The sequence below is a fragment of the Seriola aureovittata genome, chromosome 17, assembly GCF_021018895.1.
Source record: "Seriola aureovittata isolate HTS-2021-v1 ecotype China chromosome 17, ASM2101889v1, whole genome shotgun sequence".
In the NCBI taxonomy this organism is placed as follows: domain Eukaryota; kingdom Metazoa; phylum Chordata; class Actinopteri; order Carangiformes; family Carangidae; genus Seriola; species Seriola aureovittata.
Window position 1 is genome coordinate 15,319,899 of NC_079380.1, and position 17,321 is coordinate 15,337,219.

Here is a 17,321-nt window from a genome sequence, read left to right on the forward strand (position 1 = left end):
ACCTTTTTGAAAAAACAGAAATAAAGATGATGGAAATAACCAATTTTTATCAGAGCAAGGTGAGAAATTATTGGAGCAAAGCAGGTTTGATTTAATTTAACCAACTGACTTCGTCACGTTGTTGTCACTATGTTTTTCAACTCCATAATGAAGTCAAGTTTATTTTGGTGTGTGTGTGGGCAGGAACAAGAGGCTTCATAGTTTCTCTCACCAAGGCCATAAGAACCTCATAGGTCTCTGGTGTCTTATTGAGATTCATTCAAGTTCTAAACAAACGCTCTGTAATTGTGTGTAAGCTCAGTGAGTTTTAGATAAGACATTGCCCACTAGACCTTGATTGATTCAAGTCATTGATTTCCCTTGCACCTTAGAAAAGATGGAGAATAATTGGGCTCCAACCAACAGGGAAGACGTGTGGTTAAGAAAGAGAAATCATCAACATAAAGAAAAAAGCTTTTTAAATGGGTCATTTTGATAATAACCGTTTGCAAATCAGAGGCACCCATTCATCAGGAAGCCTTTTCTATGATGGATTTCAGCTTTCTGTTACCATGGTTACCATAGGCATACATCCACACAATGTATACAACAATAGCTCTGTAGATCTCAGCGATACTCGGTGTGGGAAAATAGAAGCATATCTGCCACTGTGTCTGTCTCTGTCTCTTCTGATTAACAGATGGAGAAGCCACTGAATGGAGGGCAGAGCACCTCTTCGCCAATCATTTAGAGAGGTTTTCAGATTCCTGCTCAATGAGAGCTGATAGGCAGGCTGGCAGTAGGATAGACCACAGATGTAATCATCCCTAACTTGGCTTCTCTCTCTTTGTCTCTGTCTTGCAGGAGGGGCTGGTTCCCTTCATCTTACTGCCTTGCACTCACCGAGGCACTTGTGAATAACAACAGGTAAGGAGACTCCACGTCCCACCTAACATGCACACACACACACACACACACACACACACACACACACACACACACACACACACACACACACACACACACACCAGCAGGTTTCATGTTGCAGCCAGCTGTATTGTTGGCAGTGTTTCCTCTAGTTACTCCTGTTAGAGTGATAACATTTCTAATCCTATAGGGGACTCTCCAATTCCTCAACCTTTGATTCCTGTTGTGCTTAAGTCAAATTCTACTTTCAGTCTCCTCATTTAGCCACATGAAACCCTTTAGTTAATTTTTTTTAAACACTGTATGTGTTGCATTAATGTTACATAATGTGAGGAAGAACACACTGATAAAACCAGTGATGTATTTTATTCACAGACCCCAATAAAACTTTTAATTATCTTTTGCTCATACGTATATAGATTGTGTAACCATCACAAATCTGTGTAATCGAAATGAATCTAAAATTGGACTATTCACACAAGCCCAGCAAAATATCAGGAAACAGGATGTTGTGTGCTGATGAATAGATTTTGCTGCTGATGAGAGAGCGAGAGAGAGAAGGTTCAGAGAGTCGACTCCAGGCTTTTCTTCAAAGAGACTAATCCCTGTCGGATTAATTTATTAGATCTTAATGTGCTGCACCTCCCACAGAGAGGCTGCCAGCCAACTGCTACCAGTCACGGAAACGCAAAGTTTAAACTATAACCAGCGCTGGGGGACACAACACATATACACATCCTTTTGTCCTCATGAGGAAAACTCCACTGACCATATTTAGTCTGTGTCTCATAACCTTAATCTTAATATCATGCCTATAAACCCAACATCAACTTTAAGATTAAGAATAATTAACCTTAACCTCCTCTAATTAGTTTGATTAAGTGGCCTTTTTTTCCACTCTTTTACTGTCCTCTCTCTTCTTCACTCCTTTCCTTGCACTCCATCTTGCATTCTTTCTTTTCCTTCACATAATTGTGCTCTATTTTTGTCTTTTTGTTTCTACCTTGTCCCCTCATCTCTCATACCATCCCTCCTGTTTGTCCTCCTCCTCTATAGTGTGTCTGTTGCACCATACCGCAGCAGGAGTGTGGTCAACCTGCACCATCAGGACACAGAGACAGATGAAGCGACCATGGTGCTCCCCCCCGCGGACTACTGTGACACCCCACAGCGCAACATTATCAAGAACAACACCTCGTCCACCAGCACCGTCATCACAAATAACAACCACCAGCACTCCCCCACACCCTCTGCAGCCTCCTCCTCCTCGTCCGACCACAACACGGTCAGTCAGTGGGCAAGTGATTTGGTTTATGAACATTCATCTGACATAACGGTTTTGGCAAGAGTTTAAGTCATGTGTAAAATGTTCCAGTAAGCCTAGTTCAGTTAAGCCCTGCCTTTTATAAATATGATTGTTCTACGAAATTTAATCAGGCGAGAACAATTTGACCTTCTGTCTTCTGCCAGACCTTTCTGCTGCGCTGGCACAGCTCTGCCTCGGTGTCTTGACAGGAGCGGCAATGTGAAGTTACATCTCACCTGATACCTGCTGTAACAAGGCTACTGTACTCTCAGCTGTGCAGCCTTACCTTGACTGCTGATGACAGCACCTGTGTGTGTGTGTGTGCGTGCGTGCGTGCGTGCGTGCGTGTGTGCGTGCGTGCGGTGTCATTTTATGTCTGAATTGGAAACATGACCACTGATATACTCAGTGTCAACTGACACAGGTTAACACTGATGTTTGCTGCAGGTATGTCCACTATGGTGTGGTTATCTCATGAAAAGCTGCATGTGAGACGGACTGAAGAGAGCTAATTTTTTCACTTCAGTCTCTGCTTGCAGAAAGGCTGCTGATTTAAGTCTATTTTCTAAATACTTATGCTTTAATGTCATATTTTATAAGAGAAGGTAGCACATTAAGTATGTCTTACCTAAACACTTACTTTCTTAAATATCACCTGTTTTGAAAAGCATATAAAAGCAGGGATTTTTCTGGCTCAATATGAGGTGAAGGTGGAACATGATGTTGACGATGGGAACCTTTTATGATATATACAGTAAAAACAGCTTGATTACCTGAGCTATGTGAGGCTTGGTATTACCCAAACGATGAAAGGCACCTGTCACTCCTTGAAAAAGCAGTTAATTTGTGAAAAAACAGCCAGGCAGGTGGAAACCTTAAATTGCCAAAAGCTATTAATGCATGTTGGAATATGTTTCTGTGTCTATGTGTTAACCCAGGGAATTTCAACCTACCCCAGGTTATACCCTCTCTCTCACCTGGAGCATTTTGGGTACTTTCAAACCCCCGTGACTCTAAACAAGACAAGCGGGTAGAAAATAGATGGATGTATTTTAACTCTATGTAGACTTTCCAACAAAATACTTCTGACCTCTGATTAAGGTAGGCAACACTACCTTAATTTTACCCTACCCCTAAGAAACCCTGTTTTTTCCAGTGACTAAAATGTGTTAAATAGGGGACTGCCAGCTCTAAAAGCCTGTCTTGTTTTCCAAACTTGCAGTCCCAGGACTCATCCTCACATGGTTGTAGTGGATGAAGACAGAGGCTGAGTAGGGCACAGCTGTATAGAAGATTGCCTTTGTTACAATGCTCCCTGGTGTACTGATAATAGGTCTCCTGGAGACTCTGCTCCAGTGAGAGGCAGAAACACTGGAACATGAGTCTGGGTCAGGTTGGGTGACTGAAGTCTCAAACAGTGCACACACACACACTCTAACTTGATATAATGATGAATGAAGCTTTGTGTATCTTGGCCACAGATGTTTTCAATATGTACTTCCTCACAAATGTTAACACACTTTATTATATATTATATAACACATTATTTCAGCCATTTCCCATTCCAACATCGTCCTTACTTTACAAATGTCCTTCCATTTGCATACTATGCAAAGTATCAGCCAAACTTGTGGTTTCCCTCTACGAAAGCTTTTCGCTATGCTCCCGTGCACTGGATTAATGCAAATGTGTTGCGGTACATCAGGGTCAAATGCACCTGCCCAGTCTGTACAATCATCTACACACTCTGTAGAGTTTTTCCAGACTACCTGTACACTTTTGAGAACATTTCACACTTGTCAGCCACAGTGGGATGTTGGACTTCCTTTTAATGCATGCATTTGTATTGAAAATGTTTAAAACAACGCACACTAACATGCAAACATATACTGGTTCATTGTCAGTGTGCGTTATCACTTCCACAACTAATCTCCAGTCAAACAGCTACATCCACTGAATCACCCACAGCTACAAATACAGATATATCAACTCTTTACTCATCCCTAACAGATGAAACATAAGATGTTTAAGCAATACACTGTACATACCATTAATTCATTTCCAGAACAAACTCCAGTGCTGTTAGATAAAAAAAACACACACACAGACACACACAGGCAGTGTGGCTATTCTGGTAGGTTGTGATGTTTGACCCAGATAGAGGTCCAGCAGTCAGATTGCAATGGAAGATACTTTTCTTTCTTGCCTCTGCAGTATTTATTATTTAACACTCATTTGGCCCACAGCCACACGCAGACATACGCAGCCTAGTTGTGTGTGTGTGTGTGTCTGTGTCTGTGTGTGTCTCCACCACTCTCAGGCCTGTCAGTCTACATCCAGCTTACATCTCTTCACCAATGGCTCAGCATTATGGTGGAATTCCACTCAGGGTGAACCTGATACCCACCTTCCCTGTGTCGCTCTCTCGTCATTCTTTCAGTTTCTCTCAACATTGTTTGTCTGTTTATCTCCACATCTGAACACTTGTCTCTGCATCTTCAATTCATACCCCCCCCCCCCCCCCCCCCTGTCCCTCCTTCCTTTTCTGGGGTAAATAAGACATAACACACACACACACACACACACACACACACACATACACAGAGAGAGAGAGAGAGATCCCAGAATAGACCTGTGTGTGGGAAAAGTTCACTGCAGCTACAGTAGACTATAATACTCTGGTTTATGTTCAGCTCAGTGTATGAGTGGGCAGCTGAGGGTGTGTGTTGGTATGTGCACATTTGCATATGTGTGTTAGTTAGTGATTGGCTAGTGATGTGTGCTGCATCAGGTAATGAGCTCTGAATAAATGAGGAGTGTGTGTTTTCTCTGCACTGAAACATGTGAGCGAGTGTGTAAGCAAGGATACAATAATACGCTGTTTGTCTCGTGTTGTTGTTTTTCTCTTTATTAGTGGATAATTGTGCCTGTGCTCTAAAGAGGTGTGGACATGAAGCCAAAATCAAAACTTCCCTACTTCCACAGTGCCATTACCACAAATTTCCACTTACTTGGTGTCATCAAAGTGATTGGAATCACCTTCATCAAAGTCTTTTTTCAATGGTGCATGTTGGTCTAGAGAAGGAAAGGTGAGAGGAGGAGGAGAAGAGGAGGGGGAGAGGAGTCAAGAGGGCTTGGGAGGTGGGGTTACCCTGGAATGCACTGTCACCATGAGAAAAAATGCACCCTCACTGGTTTGGTGCTTTGTGTGGAGGAAAAGATAAAGACTTACAGGAATGAATGTATTTTGAGGATGGAGATAGATAGACAGAGAGAGAGAGAGAGAGAGAGAGAGAGAGAGAGAGGGTGATCGAGATTGAGATCTACAGAGAAAGTTGATGGAGCAGACAGAGTTTTAACCTCAGGGTTGAGTATCAGTGAAAAGGGAAGGAAAGACAGTTTTACCCGATGATACTCAAAGTTTATGAGAGGACGTTCTTGGTCCCTTGACTGAGCTGTGAGTTAGAATGTTGATATATATTTTTAAATATTATATCGGTTTGTGAGTACAGTAACATGTCCTTTACCAGCATTTATTTGAAATCTAAACACCTGTAAGAGGAGGACAGTTGTAAAACTGTGTGGGTCCTTTGGGAAATGACAGTGGCCACAGTGAGAGGGATTGTGCCAAGGCTGAAACACTTAGGACAACACCATCAGTCCCTCTATCCATTCCTGACCTCTTGTGGAGTCCTTGAAGTACTGCAGGATGAAGGCTGAAAAGCATCTTAACTCCAGGCCGATGCCTGTTGCTAGGAAGATCAACAATTTATGGCACTTACTCTGACATACAGGCAACAGTTTACCATGGCTGTGTCCAAAATCACTTCCTAATTCACTCATTCACTACTCCATGTATAATAGACAGTGAATAGTTTACTATATAATGAGCAGTTCAGATTTCAGACACTTTCTCATTAACATCCACTTTTGGTTCAGTTGTGGGAGTAAATCTAGTGCACTACATAGTAAATAGGGATTAGTTTTGGACACAGTCCATGTTTACATTTCTGGTGTGTTTCATGAGAAGATGAGACATTTTTTTCCAGCACCAGCAGGCATGTGTGTCTGTATTTGTGCAGGTACGCGTGCTCAGTCTATTTCCAACTTCCTTGTCTCCAGTTTTGTTGTCAGTCATACATGTTTACTTAGGTGTAACCACGACCTAAAAAATACATGTGGTTTGAATAATCTCAAATGTAGCCAATCACATGCTCTTTTTTTTTGCTTTGGCTAATTTTGATTAAGGATACAAATTGGATGTAAATGCCACACACATCTATTCTAGAGTTCAGTCTGCAAAGATAAGCAAAATCAACTTAAACTTAAAGATTTTTATGAAAATAAGGTTTCTGTGAAAAGTGGCTGTGGAACATCCTCAGCGGTGAATCCTGTGTCTGTGTTCAGATACAGTGGCACTGACTTCAGCTCATCATAAGAAAACTTTATACAGTTGATAATGGAACAGACTTGAAATTCCAGAAGGTCCAGATTCCTCACGCTGCCTTGTGATATGACGCAGTTGTCTTTACCACGCTCTCCCCCGCCCATCCATTCATCCAGCATGTCCAATCCTTCTGCAGCCTAAAGTGTGTGTGTGTGTGTGTTGGGTGATAATGTATGTCAAACAGATGTGAAGGCACCAAACATGGCAGAAAATAAGGTGATTTAGGCAGTTGTAGTGCAAGTGTGTTATGGTGATACTGTGCAGTAGTGTTGCAGTGAGTGTTGGCCTTGTGACCAAGCGGTGATAGTGTATCTGTGTTTTCTCCACAGGCAGTCCAGCCTAATGGCACCTCAAGACCTCCACCCGCTTACCTCGCGTAAGTCGCACAAGAACATGGACATAATGATATGCTTTTCACTCTCTCAGACGTGCACTCATCTCTGCTGCGTTTTTTCATAGGGGAGGGAACCCGTTCGCCACAGTCAGGCTACGTCCAACCGTCACCAATGACCGCTCCGCACCGGTTATCTGATCCGTCCACATTTTCACCCATCCTTGATTCCCACAACTCCTCATCAATCTTCCAGTGTCATTAACCCAGGACATGCAGCTCTGCCCTGCCTTTACTGTCCAGCAGCTTCTTGTGATCTGAGTGAAATCAGACAAACTTGGCCAGCACTGAGAGAAAAAAATGCCATTTGAATCTTGGATCCCCTTACTGCTGCAAACTCTAATATGGAAGTATTTTGGGACCATTTTATTTACAGAACAGATGCTCATATTTAAAGTCATGTATTTTCTATGTCTATTTTTGTCCTTCTGTGTGTGGTGGTGATATTTAAATGACCACATTCTTACCTGCACTTGAGAGATAGATGAATAAAAATGGTCAAAGAAAATGTTGCAAAGTATTTATGCCGTTCATGTTGCTTGTGCGTCATCAAAACGACTGTTGGAAATCGTGTCTGTTGCCATAGGACAGTAGAAGAATGTACTGTAGAGGACCTGTGCATTTCACCTTCAGGTTTTTACGACAATATGTATGTCAGTGTTGATACTAAAATTATGTTGATTGTTGCAGTAACAGTAAAAATTGCAAACATTTAAAGAGATGCACCCAAACAGGCACACAAGTGGTGTATAAATTTGTACAGATGCTATAAATATATGTCCTTTTCCATCTAACTTAACTTTTTGTAGAGCTAGATGATCATGGAGACAGGACTTTTGCCTTAATGATACATACACACCTACTGTAAAATGTTATTTACCTGTTGCATCCTTCAGATTGTGGACATGAGTTGTTACAATCGCCTCATCTTATTCTTCACATACACAGTGCAATCATTTCTGCTTTAATCATTACATATTCTAAGACCACAGCTTGTGCATTATTTTGGTCTTTGGCCCAAAGTACATCCTTAATAGAAATTGTTGTATGAAAAATAAAGATTTTATTTCTTCAATTTTCTGTTTAGTTTGCTGTCATGCACAAGTCATCTACACAAAGTGTCTGCATCATTATAATTATTATGAAACATCCCTTTGTTTATATGGAAAGTAATATAAAGCAAGCAAGTACTCAAAAACATAAGTAGCATTCATTTTTAATTACAGTAACTCATATATAAAAAGTAAGAACCTCAATCATAAGAGCGTGCGTAGTGTGTTTTCTAAAGCAAGAATTTTTTTTTAAATCCCTCCCACCCAGCTATATCTCATTTCTTCTGCCACGGACAGTTATATAACATCTTGCTGTGATGGAAGACATAGACATGGAGATACTGCAGATACAAGGACATAGACATTCTTGATTGATTGATTGTCTGGCTGGGAAGAATGGGGCAGGGTGACTTGTCACAGAGTCGAGTACTAAGATAAAAATCCAGAGGTTATACACATTATCAAGAGATTTCTTCAGCTTTTGCTTTCAGCATGCTTCCTTGAAGTGAAACTCTGCACGTTAAAGGACGAGTCTATGTGTTGACATGAGTTTCTCTTAGAGTAGGTAAAAGTCCAAAGTCAAACAGTGATTGAGGTTGTAAAGTCGAGGGCGTTTCAGATTGTATGTACCTGAGGTCTGCATTGGCCCTGGAAAAGCACAACCCAGCAAAATAATCGTCAAACAAACGGTCAGTGCAAATATGGCCCCAAGGAATAATATCAACAAAAACAGACAAAATGCTGCAGGCGTTCTGTCTGACACAAGTCCATCGTTTCAGCCAGGACAGTTCATGTTCAGGGATCTTTTTTTTTTTTTGTGTTATTCCATGTCACACTCCAAAAAAAAGAACAAAACATTAAAAAAAAGAAAAAATTATTAGCATTTCCTGAAAAAGCTAATAAATCAGTGATCAACATGGATGCTGTTACTAAGTTACTAAGCACAACATTAACCAAAAATATGTATGCAGGGTGCCAGCTAATTTTTAAAAAAAAAAAAAAAAAAAGGAGAAAAAAACCTCAGGCAAAACAAAAAAAAACACTACATGTGCCTTGGTTAATTCTGGCTTGTTGAGACATGAAGGAATCTGCTCAGATCCTCAAATGACTGAGCTTTATCTACAGAAGAAGAAATCATGACTGATGGAATCTGTGATGCGCACTCTGCATGTAGTGAAGGCACTGACAACAGCTGGACGCTTACATATGCTCCAATAACTCTTCAACTAGCAGGTGAAAACAATATCTACACGTGCCTCTAATAAAAACTCATATCATAATTCATGGTAATATCTTGATCATTTGTTGTACATAACATAATGGCAACAGCAATGTGCAATATTAAGAAGAAGAGAGAAGATAACAAAAAAAAGACACGAAAATGCTGGATTGTGTGTGTGTGTGTGTGTGTGTGTGTGTGTGTGTGTGTGTGTGTGTGTGTGTGTGTGTGTGTGTGTGTGCGTGTGTGCGTGCGTGTGTGTGTGTGTGTGTGTGTGTGTGTGTGTGCGTGCGTGCGTGCAAGCACAAGCGTGTGTGTGAGCTGTGGTTTGGTCCCTCTAGCCGAAGGTCGCGCCACAGTTGGGACACCTTCTCTGACGCAGTGCGAAGCAGAAGAGGATACCCAGCGGGAAGAAGAAGATGGCACACAGGATCCCCAGGCAAGTGAAGTCATCCTCCAGGACACCAACTCTGCAAACACACACACACACACATACAAGAGAAAGCATTAATTGATTATATGATCCAAGATTTTAATCACAAAAAAGATTAAGGTAAAGGTTTTGTGCCTGATTAGCTGCCTCCATTAAGTGTGCACAAGACCAGGTCATGTCCACTTGAGGGTATCTTCAAAACCAGCCAAGGTCTGACCAGTATCACACTGCCCAAACAACATTTATCAAATGCTTATCTGCAGTCTTGCTCTACTACCTCCATTCTGAACAATGTCCTGACATTTCACGGTAAACAGCTATCAGGAAGACACGGCTCTGTTTGAGTCTGACCTCATTCTAAAAAAGGAGAAGTTCAATTTACATTATAGAGTCCAGAGAAAGAAAGAAAAATCTTTAAAATCGCAACAATTATCCTTAAATCATTATTATTAAGACAAAGAAGTCATATATTTGCTTATTTGCCCAAAAGATTAAAAGTACAAGAAAGTACAATCTAAAAAGGGTTTTTTCCTCGTGTGACAAATATCTGAAGAAAAAAAACTGTCATAACATGAAGCAACTTGTTGTAGAGAGTGTTGAACTGTGTCTGAGAGCAGCTTTAATCCGGAGTCACGGTAAACAAAGTGCTAACCATGGTCTCATGACTGCACCGCACTGAACCAGCGTGCCCAGTAAATTGCTGGAGGCCCCGAGAAGAAATTAACAAACCAAGACCCCAAAGACATGGGAAGTGAAAAGCTACTGCACTATGGAGAGCACTTACTCTATGAAAATATAGCTATGGATTTCTGTAGGGGTTAATTAAATAGAAATAACCTTAATAAACAGGCCTTAATTACACTGGTAATATTAGATTCTGCGGTGATGATAAAAATGGTTTAACCTTATTATATTAATATTATTCTATTTCCTAAACCAGGTTAGCTACATAGCATTTGTACTAAAACTATGTGTGTTTGGTCTGCAATGGCACCACACCACACTGTGCTGCCGTGCCATGTCCTAAGTGTTTGCATTTGCACAGCTTATTTGTACACTGGTGACAGGAACTGTAGCATTGATCAACCCAGGCAGCATGGCCATGATGCAAATACTGACTTAAACTGCACCAACTCTTTTAAACTCCCCTGATTGTTTTACATAATGTGGACATACACAGTGTACTCAGGTGTATGTGTACTGTTATCACAAAGTGTTAGGGAGTGGCACATCTGTTGTACTTTTAGAAATATAGGGTTGATGAAATGAATACAATGATAAACAGCCAGATAAGGAAAAGAATAACAGAATGTGAATTTGAGTAATGCTCACATTAAATGTGTCACAATGGCGCTGCATAGTTATTCATAAATTTTTTCTAAACTTTTAAATAAATATTTCTGAAGCTGATTCTTATTGTGTATTCATAGAAAATACATAAAGCTTCACTGCAGTTTTCAACTAATGAGTAAGTGTCCCTTTATCTTTGGAACCTTGTAATTATGAATTATACTACAGTAAATTTCAGAGACCGTCTGCCATTAAATTCACCAAACAAACACATCAGTAAAACAATCTGAGCAGCACTAGCACGGTATTCATTAACCTCATAACAATAAACAATCCTGCTGCAGTGCTGTGAAGTGAAAAGCTTCACAACCTGGTTCCTTGACTTGTTGGAAAAGATAGATGTTATTATTCAACTTCAACCAGTGAGATGAGTGTTAGTGTGTCCTGCAGCCACCTTTGGCCCCGTGTGGCCTGACCGGCCCCCGTCACATGTTTGAGGCTGAAATCATCTGACTGACAGGATGTTGACTCAGGCACTGTGAAACCAATGTGAAACCTCCTTCTAAAACTGAAAGTCACATCCGCTCAACATCTGGTCACACTGCGGGCCTGGCAACAGACACGTAGGAACAATGAGAGTACACATACAGATAGAGAGAATGTATAAACACAAAATAGACAAAGAAACACAAAGTGGATGATTTCGGCCTCAAAGGGAACTCTTGCTCAGAAACCAGGTTAGTCACAGCGAGCATGGGACACTTATGTTTCTCAGTTTTATCAGTTTCGTGAGTGGACTGAGTGAATTGCTGTTTTACTGTCCTCATCCTCTATGTCCAACTGTGAACAGCCATCCACTATTCACATCACTTATTCTCAGTATTCCTGCTTCTTCATGTATGAACTTACTGTGCATGTTAATCAATTTCCTGGTGTATGTACAGTACATGAACGTCAACTAAAAGCCATATCATAATTACAGCCCTCCATGATATACTGTAATATATATCACGTGTGTGTGTGTGTGTGTGTGTGTGTGTGTGTGTGTGTGTGTGTGTGTGTGTGTCCTCACCTGCAGGCAGGGCAGCCTCCCACCACCACTACAGAGGGTTGGAGGATGGTGTAGGTCCCAGCATAGGGCTGCTGGGATACGGCCGGGCCCATTTGGGCCGATGGGTATCCTGTGGTTGACAGAAGGAGATGGCACAGATGTTATTGTGGACAGGTAGTGTCAATACTTAGCTTGTTTGTAATAGAGAAGTTACCACACCATGTCCTGTTTTTTTAATTTAAACTTTTATTCAGCGGATTTTCTGTATGAATTTGAAATGTGAAATGTGCACACTCAGTAGTGACACATATTCAGAGGCTGCACTTATCAGTGTCAACAGGTTGTGCAACACAGCCAGACAGTACTGAAGTAGACAGACAAAAGGAAGTGAAATGTAATTTGAAGTGCAAGTTTGCCAAATCAAGTTAAATTGAGCTTTGGTCTAGTATTAAGTAATTTTGAATTGATCTGTTGCTATGAAAATAATTTTCTAAGTGTAACTGTCATGTTACAGAGAGACTGGAATGATTAATGGTTACAAGCAATGTTTATCAGGAACAAAAACCAGACCCTTGAAAGGCACATCTGATCATCAACTTACTATAAAAACAAGCTGGCCAGGGACCACTAAGTTATGACAAGTTATGATGTGTGTGAGTGTGTTTGCAGGAGAGTTGTGGATTCGCTGGATCTGAGGCCATATTGACTTTTCTGACCACTTGTGTACAGCTGTGTGCAAGTGCATTTGTGACACAGTGAACTTTGATACCACAGCATTCCCAGTAATGTTTCCCCACACTTTTTGTCTGATATGGACGCGTCCCTGTGAGGAGACCAGACTTTTAGCCAAATTATTCGTTTTCTAAATGAAAACAATGCTTTGGAAACGTTTGAATCAGGTTTCGGGGCTAACCTCAGTACAGAGACGACCCTTGTTGAAATTCTCAGTGGTCTCAGAATTAACGCTGATGTTAGTAAGGTCTCTGTTCTGATTCTTCTGGATATAAATTCTGCTTTTGACATAGCTGAAACAGCTGATGAAATTCTTATGGATAGCCTTGAGTGCAGGGTTAGGCTCTGTGGGACTATTTTAAACTGATTCCGATTGTGCATCACATGGAGGAATTTTTTTCAGGAAAATATGATTTGCCCTTAGGTGTTGCTCATGTAAGGAGTCATGGTCCACTCCTTTTTCTGCTGTATATGCTCCCCTTAGGTGATATCATCAGGGAATATATAATACAATATATATATATATATATATATATATATATATATATATAAAAACTTGATTTTCATATAATAAATTTCCTTGTTAATTATGTATTTATTTTTTGTAAAGCACCTAACACCCTGAGCTATATCTCTTGCATGGAAAGTGCTCTATGAATAAAGTTAGTTCGTTAAACTATTTGTAGTATTAGTATTATCATCATTGTAACTTCAAGTAACTAAAAACAAAACAGGAAACGACATAGAATCACAGGAAATGTGACTGTAATTTATGACAGCATAACTTCCTTGACGTGCTGATTGCAGTTTTTACACGATCAGTCAGGTGATGACCTCCTCTTTCACATATAGCACACGTATACAAGGCCTGGGGCCACTCTCAGATGGTTGAGCTGTAAAAGCTACCTGCACAAAGTTCCAACATGTCAACATTAACATATTTCACATTCTGTTGCTTCCTTTAAAAACACTTAGGCCTATAGAGCACATGATTTACTGACGATGGTAATCATCTGAATACAGTTTACCGTTCATTTGTGGTTTCATGGGCACATGGCAAACCGCCATGCAGGGTTAGATATTTTGTAATTTATGCAAAAAAAAATGGTCAGTATCAAACTGACATAGCAACTGGCGTATTGCGCATGCGCGACATAGGAGCGGATAAACAACGCTAATTAGTATTTCACAGTAAAAGTTTAAGTCTCAGATATGTTATTCATAATCTGCATCTTACGGCAAAAATACTCAGTGACGCACACAGACTCCGAACCAAAAACAAAGCGTCAGAAGCTGTCCTTTAAACGAATCCGGAAGTGGGCAGGAGTGAGAGATCTCTTCCCGTCTGGGTACTTTACTTTCTGGTAAATGTGTGGACCGTCTAAGTGTGCGACATTAACGGAGCTACTACCTTGGCCGTCGGGGTACGGGTAGGGCGGCGGGGCCGGAGAGGGGATGGCCCCATAGCTGTGCTGTTGCGGGCCGTACTCATAAGCCCCTGGGACGGCGTTGTAGGCGGGAGGTCTGTCCTGAAGAAGAGGTTTGCTGTCCACCATCTCACCCGACGTAATGCGTCCCCTCAAGTTGTCTCGTCCTCTGCCCTTAACTTAATTCCTCAGCCACAGAAAGGGTCAAAACTGAACTCCGGCTACTTTGCTTCTGTTGTCCGAGAAGCCGAGCGACGTTGGCTGACACGCAGTGGCGACAAAAACAAAGAAAACAAAGAAAAGACGCTGCGCAAAAATGAAACTTCGTCCCTCTCCATGCGCCAACTTTGTCCCCGGCGGCGCAACAACCCAAATATGTATCAAATGTCCACTTTAAGACAGGAATGGTCTGAGTCAGCCTGGTAATGGTTAACTTAACTCCATTTCCATCCTCGCAGTTGGTCCTTTTCTACCAAAACAACAGTAATCTGTCATCACAGCACCTTATAACTCAGCTGGAAGTCAGAAAGGCTTTTCCTTTCTGTCTGGGTTGTCACAAGAGAAGAATCATGTGATGAGCTGCTGTAGCGCCTCTGCGCACCGACAGGCTTCTTAAAGCGACAGGCCATGAAAATAAAAAGCTGTAGTGCAGCTGCTGCATGCAGTTCTCTGCAGAGCAACAGCTCAAACAGACAACACACGGTTACCTCCAGTGCCAGTTGATTGGAAAGACAAGCCTGTGCATAATGCAGTCACTGGAAAGATGTACACCCTGTTATGTTGTTAGTTAACTGCGACAAAGTTTGAGGAAACCCCATGTGTGGAAGGCAACCGAGCAAACAGGTTACACTAGGGGACGTTCCCTACATTCCATGAATGTAAGCTAAAGATTGTTTTTGAGGAACCTTCAGAGAACCTTAAGGGAACGTTCTCTAAAGGTTCTCTGAAGGTTCAATAAATATAACCTTCCAGAAATGTTCCTGGAACATTCGCTTAAGGTTGCAGAGCCAGAACCAGCCTTAATGGGGCCCCCAGCAGAATTTGATTTAGCCAAGGGCATAGATTTGGTCACAACATTGGTAGGGACACAACAACCTGCCAGCCCTCCAAAACATATAAATTGACTTTTTGATGAACATCGTCATGGTATAGTAAGGTATGGTAAGATAAGTATAGTAAGTATTAAAACGAACAAGTAAAGTAAGGTATAAAAATGTAAAAAAAATAAAAAAAATAAAAAAATAAAAAAAACGTCAAAGGATAGTAAGGCATAAAAATGTCAAAAACCGTGATAGTATAGTAAGGCATGAAAATGACATAGTGTAGTTAGTCATGAAACTCAAAAAACGTCAGAGTAAAGTGAAGTATAAAGATAAGAAAAAAACGTCATAGTATGGAAAGTTATAAAAACGTCAAAAGACATCATAGTATAGTTAAGTATGAAAACGTCATAGTATATTAAGGCATAAAAAGTCACAGAAAGTCATAAAAAAGCCATAGTGTAATAAGTCATAATAGTCAAACAATGTCATAATGTAGTGAGGTATAAAAAAATCAAAAAACATCCTAGTATAGTAAGGCATAAAAAGTCATAGTAAAGTAAGACATAAAACTGCCAAAAAACTTCATACTACAGTAAGGCATAAAAATGTCAAAAAACGTCATAGTATAGTAAGGTATAAAAACATCATCGTATTGTAAGGCATGAGAAGGTCATAGTATAGTAAGGTATAAAAATGTTAAAAGACGTCATAGTATAGTAAGGCATCAAACGTCATAGTATAACAAGGCTAAAAATGTCAAAAAACATCATACTATAGGAAAGCATAAAAACTTCAAAAACCGTTGTAGGATAGTAATGTATAAAAACGTCATAGTATAAAAAGGCATAAAAACATCATATTCTGGTAAGGTATGAAAATGTCATGTTATAGTAAAGCGTAAAAATGTCATAAAATGTCATAGTATAGTAAGGTATAAAAACGTCATAGTATAGTAAGGCATGAAAAGGTCATAGTATAGTAAGGTATAAAAATGTCAAAAGACGTCATAGTATAGTAAGGCATAAAACGTCATAGTATAACAAGGCTAAAAATGTCAAAAAACATCATACTATAGGAAAGCATAAAAACTTCAAAAACCGTTGTAGGATAGTAATGTATAAAAACGTCATAGTATAAAAAGGCATAAAAACATCATATTCTGGTAAGGTATGAAAATGTCATGTTATAGTAAAGCGTAAAAATGTCATAAAATGTCATAGTATAGTAAGGTATAAAAACGTCATAGTATAGTAAGGCATGAAAAGGTCATAGTATAGTAAGGTATAAAAATGTCAAAAGACGTCATAGTATAGTAAGGCATAAAACGTCATAGTATAACAAGGCTAAAAATGTCAAAAAAACGTCATACTTTAATAAGGCATAAAAATTTCAAAAAGACGTCATATGATACTAAGGCACGAAAACATCATAGTATAGAAAGGCATAAAAATGGAAAAACATCATACTGTAGTAGGGCATAAACCATAACCATAACCACTCCAGCACATTTCCACATTGTTGATTGTATTCATTGAGGCCTATAAAGTCATAAGAAGTCAAGGAAAAAAGGGCGTAACTAAGGCATAAAAATGTAAAAAAAAAAACGTCATACTGTAGTAAAGCATAAAAATTAAATAGTATAGTAAGGCCTAAGAATGTCAAAAAAAGCGAACTCCACAAAGAAGGGCATCAAGCCCAGGAATTGAACCATGAACCCACGTCATACTATAGTAAGGCATAAAAACATCAAAAACCTCATACTGTAGTACGGCATAAAAACGATCTAGTATAGTAAGGCCTAAAAATGTCAAAAATAAAAGCAAACTACACAAAGAAGGACATCAAGACCAGGAATTGAACCATGTACCCTCTGACTGCAAGGAAACAGCTCTAACCACGCCACCACCTTCCCACCTTTAAATAGATTATTGTATACATTTAGGCCTATAGAGTCAGAAAAAGTCATGAAAAAAAAGGGCATAACTGAGGCATGATATTGTCAAAAAAACGTCACGGTATAATAA

At 40.0% G+C, this 17,321-nt stretch overlaps 2 protein-coding genes across 2 annotated transcripts in view; one reads left to right on the plus strand and one right to left on the minus strand.

Moving 5' to 3' along the window:
* The window catches only part of baiap2l1b (BAR/IMD domain containing adaptor protein 2 like 1b), a 29,057-nt gene extending 20,932 nt beyond the window's left edge, over positions 1-8,125 (plus strand). The window contains exons 11-14 of the mRNA XM_056400833.1: positions 844-906; positions 1,963-2,191; positions 6,989-7,035; positions 7,119-8,125. Coding sequence (XP_056256808.1) covers positions 844-906; positions 1,963-2,191; positions 6,989-7,035; positions 7,119-7,191 — 412 coding nt within the window. The 3' untranslated portion in view covers positions 7,192-8,125. The remainder of the gene's footprint in view (positions 1-843; positions 907-1,962; positions 2,192-6,988; positions 7,036-7,118) is intronic.
* Positions 8,126-8,250: 125 nt separating this feature from the next.
* On the minus strand, positions 8,251-14,799 carry bri3 (brain protein I3). Its single transcript, XM_056400834.1, has 3 exons — positions 14,239-14,799; positions 12,117-12,225; positions 8,251-9,791 (listed from the first exon to the last, which is right to left on the minus strand). Exons 1-3 carry the CDS (start codon positions 14,381-14,383, stop codon positions 9,659-9,661), a joined length of 387 nt encoding a protein of 128 aa, XP_056256809.1. The 5' UTR covers positions 14,384-14,799; the 3' UTR covers positions 8,251-9,658.
* Between the last annotated feature and the right edge of the window lie 2,522 nt (positions 14,800-17,321).

What these genes read in the sequence shown, in the direction of transcription:
- bri3 (XM_056400834.1), bottom strand. Translation starts at nt 14,383, where the DNA reads ATGGTGGACAGCAAACCTCTTCTTCAGGACAGACCTCCCGCCTACAAC. An exon ending in CCCGTACCCCGACGGCCAAG is followed by an intron (nt 12,226 to 14,238) that starts GTAGTAGCTCCG and finishes TGTCAACCACAG; the next exon opens with GATACCCATCGGCCCAAATG. An exon ending in GGAGGCTGCCCTGCCTGCAG is followed by an intron (nt 9,792 to 12,116) that starts GTGAGGACACAC and finishes GTGTGTTTGCAG; the next exon opens with AGTTGGTGTCCTGGAGGATG.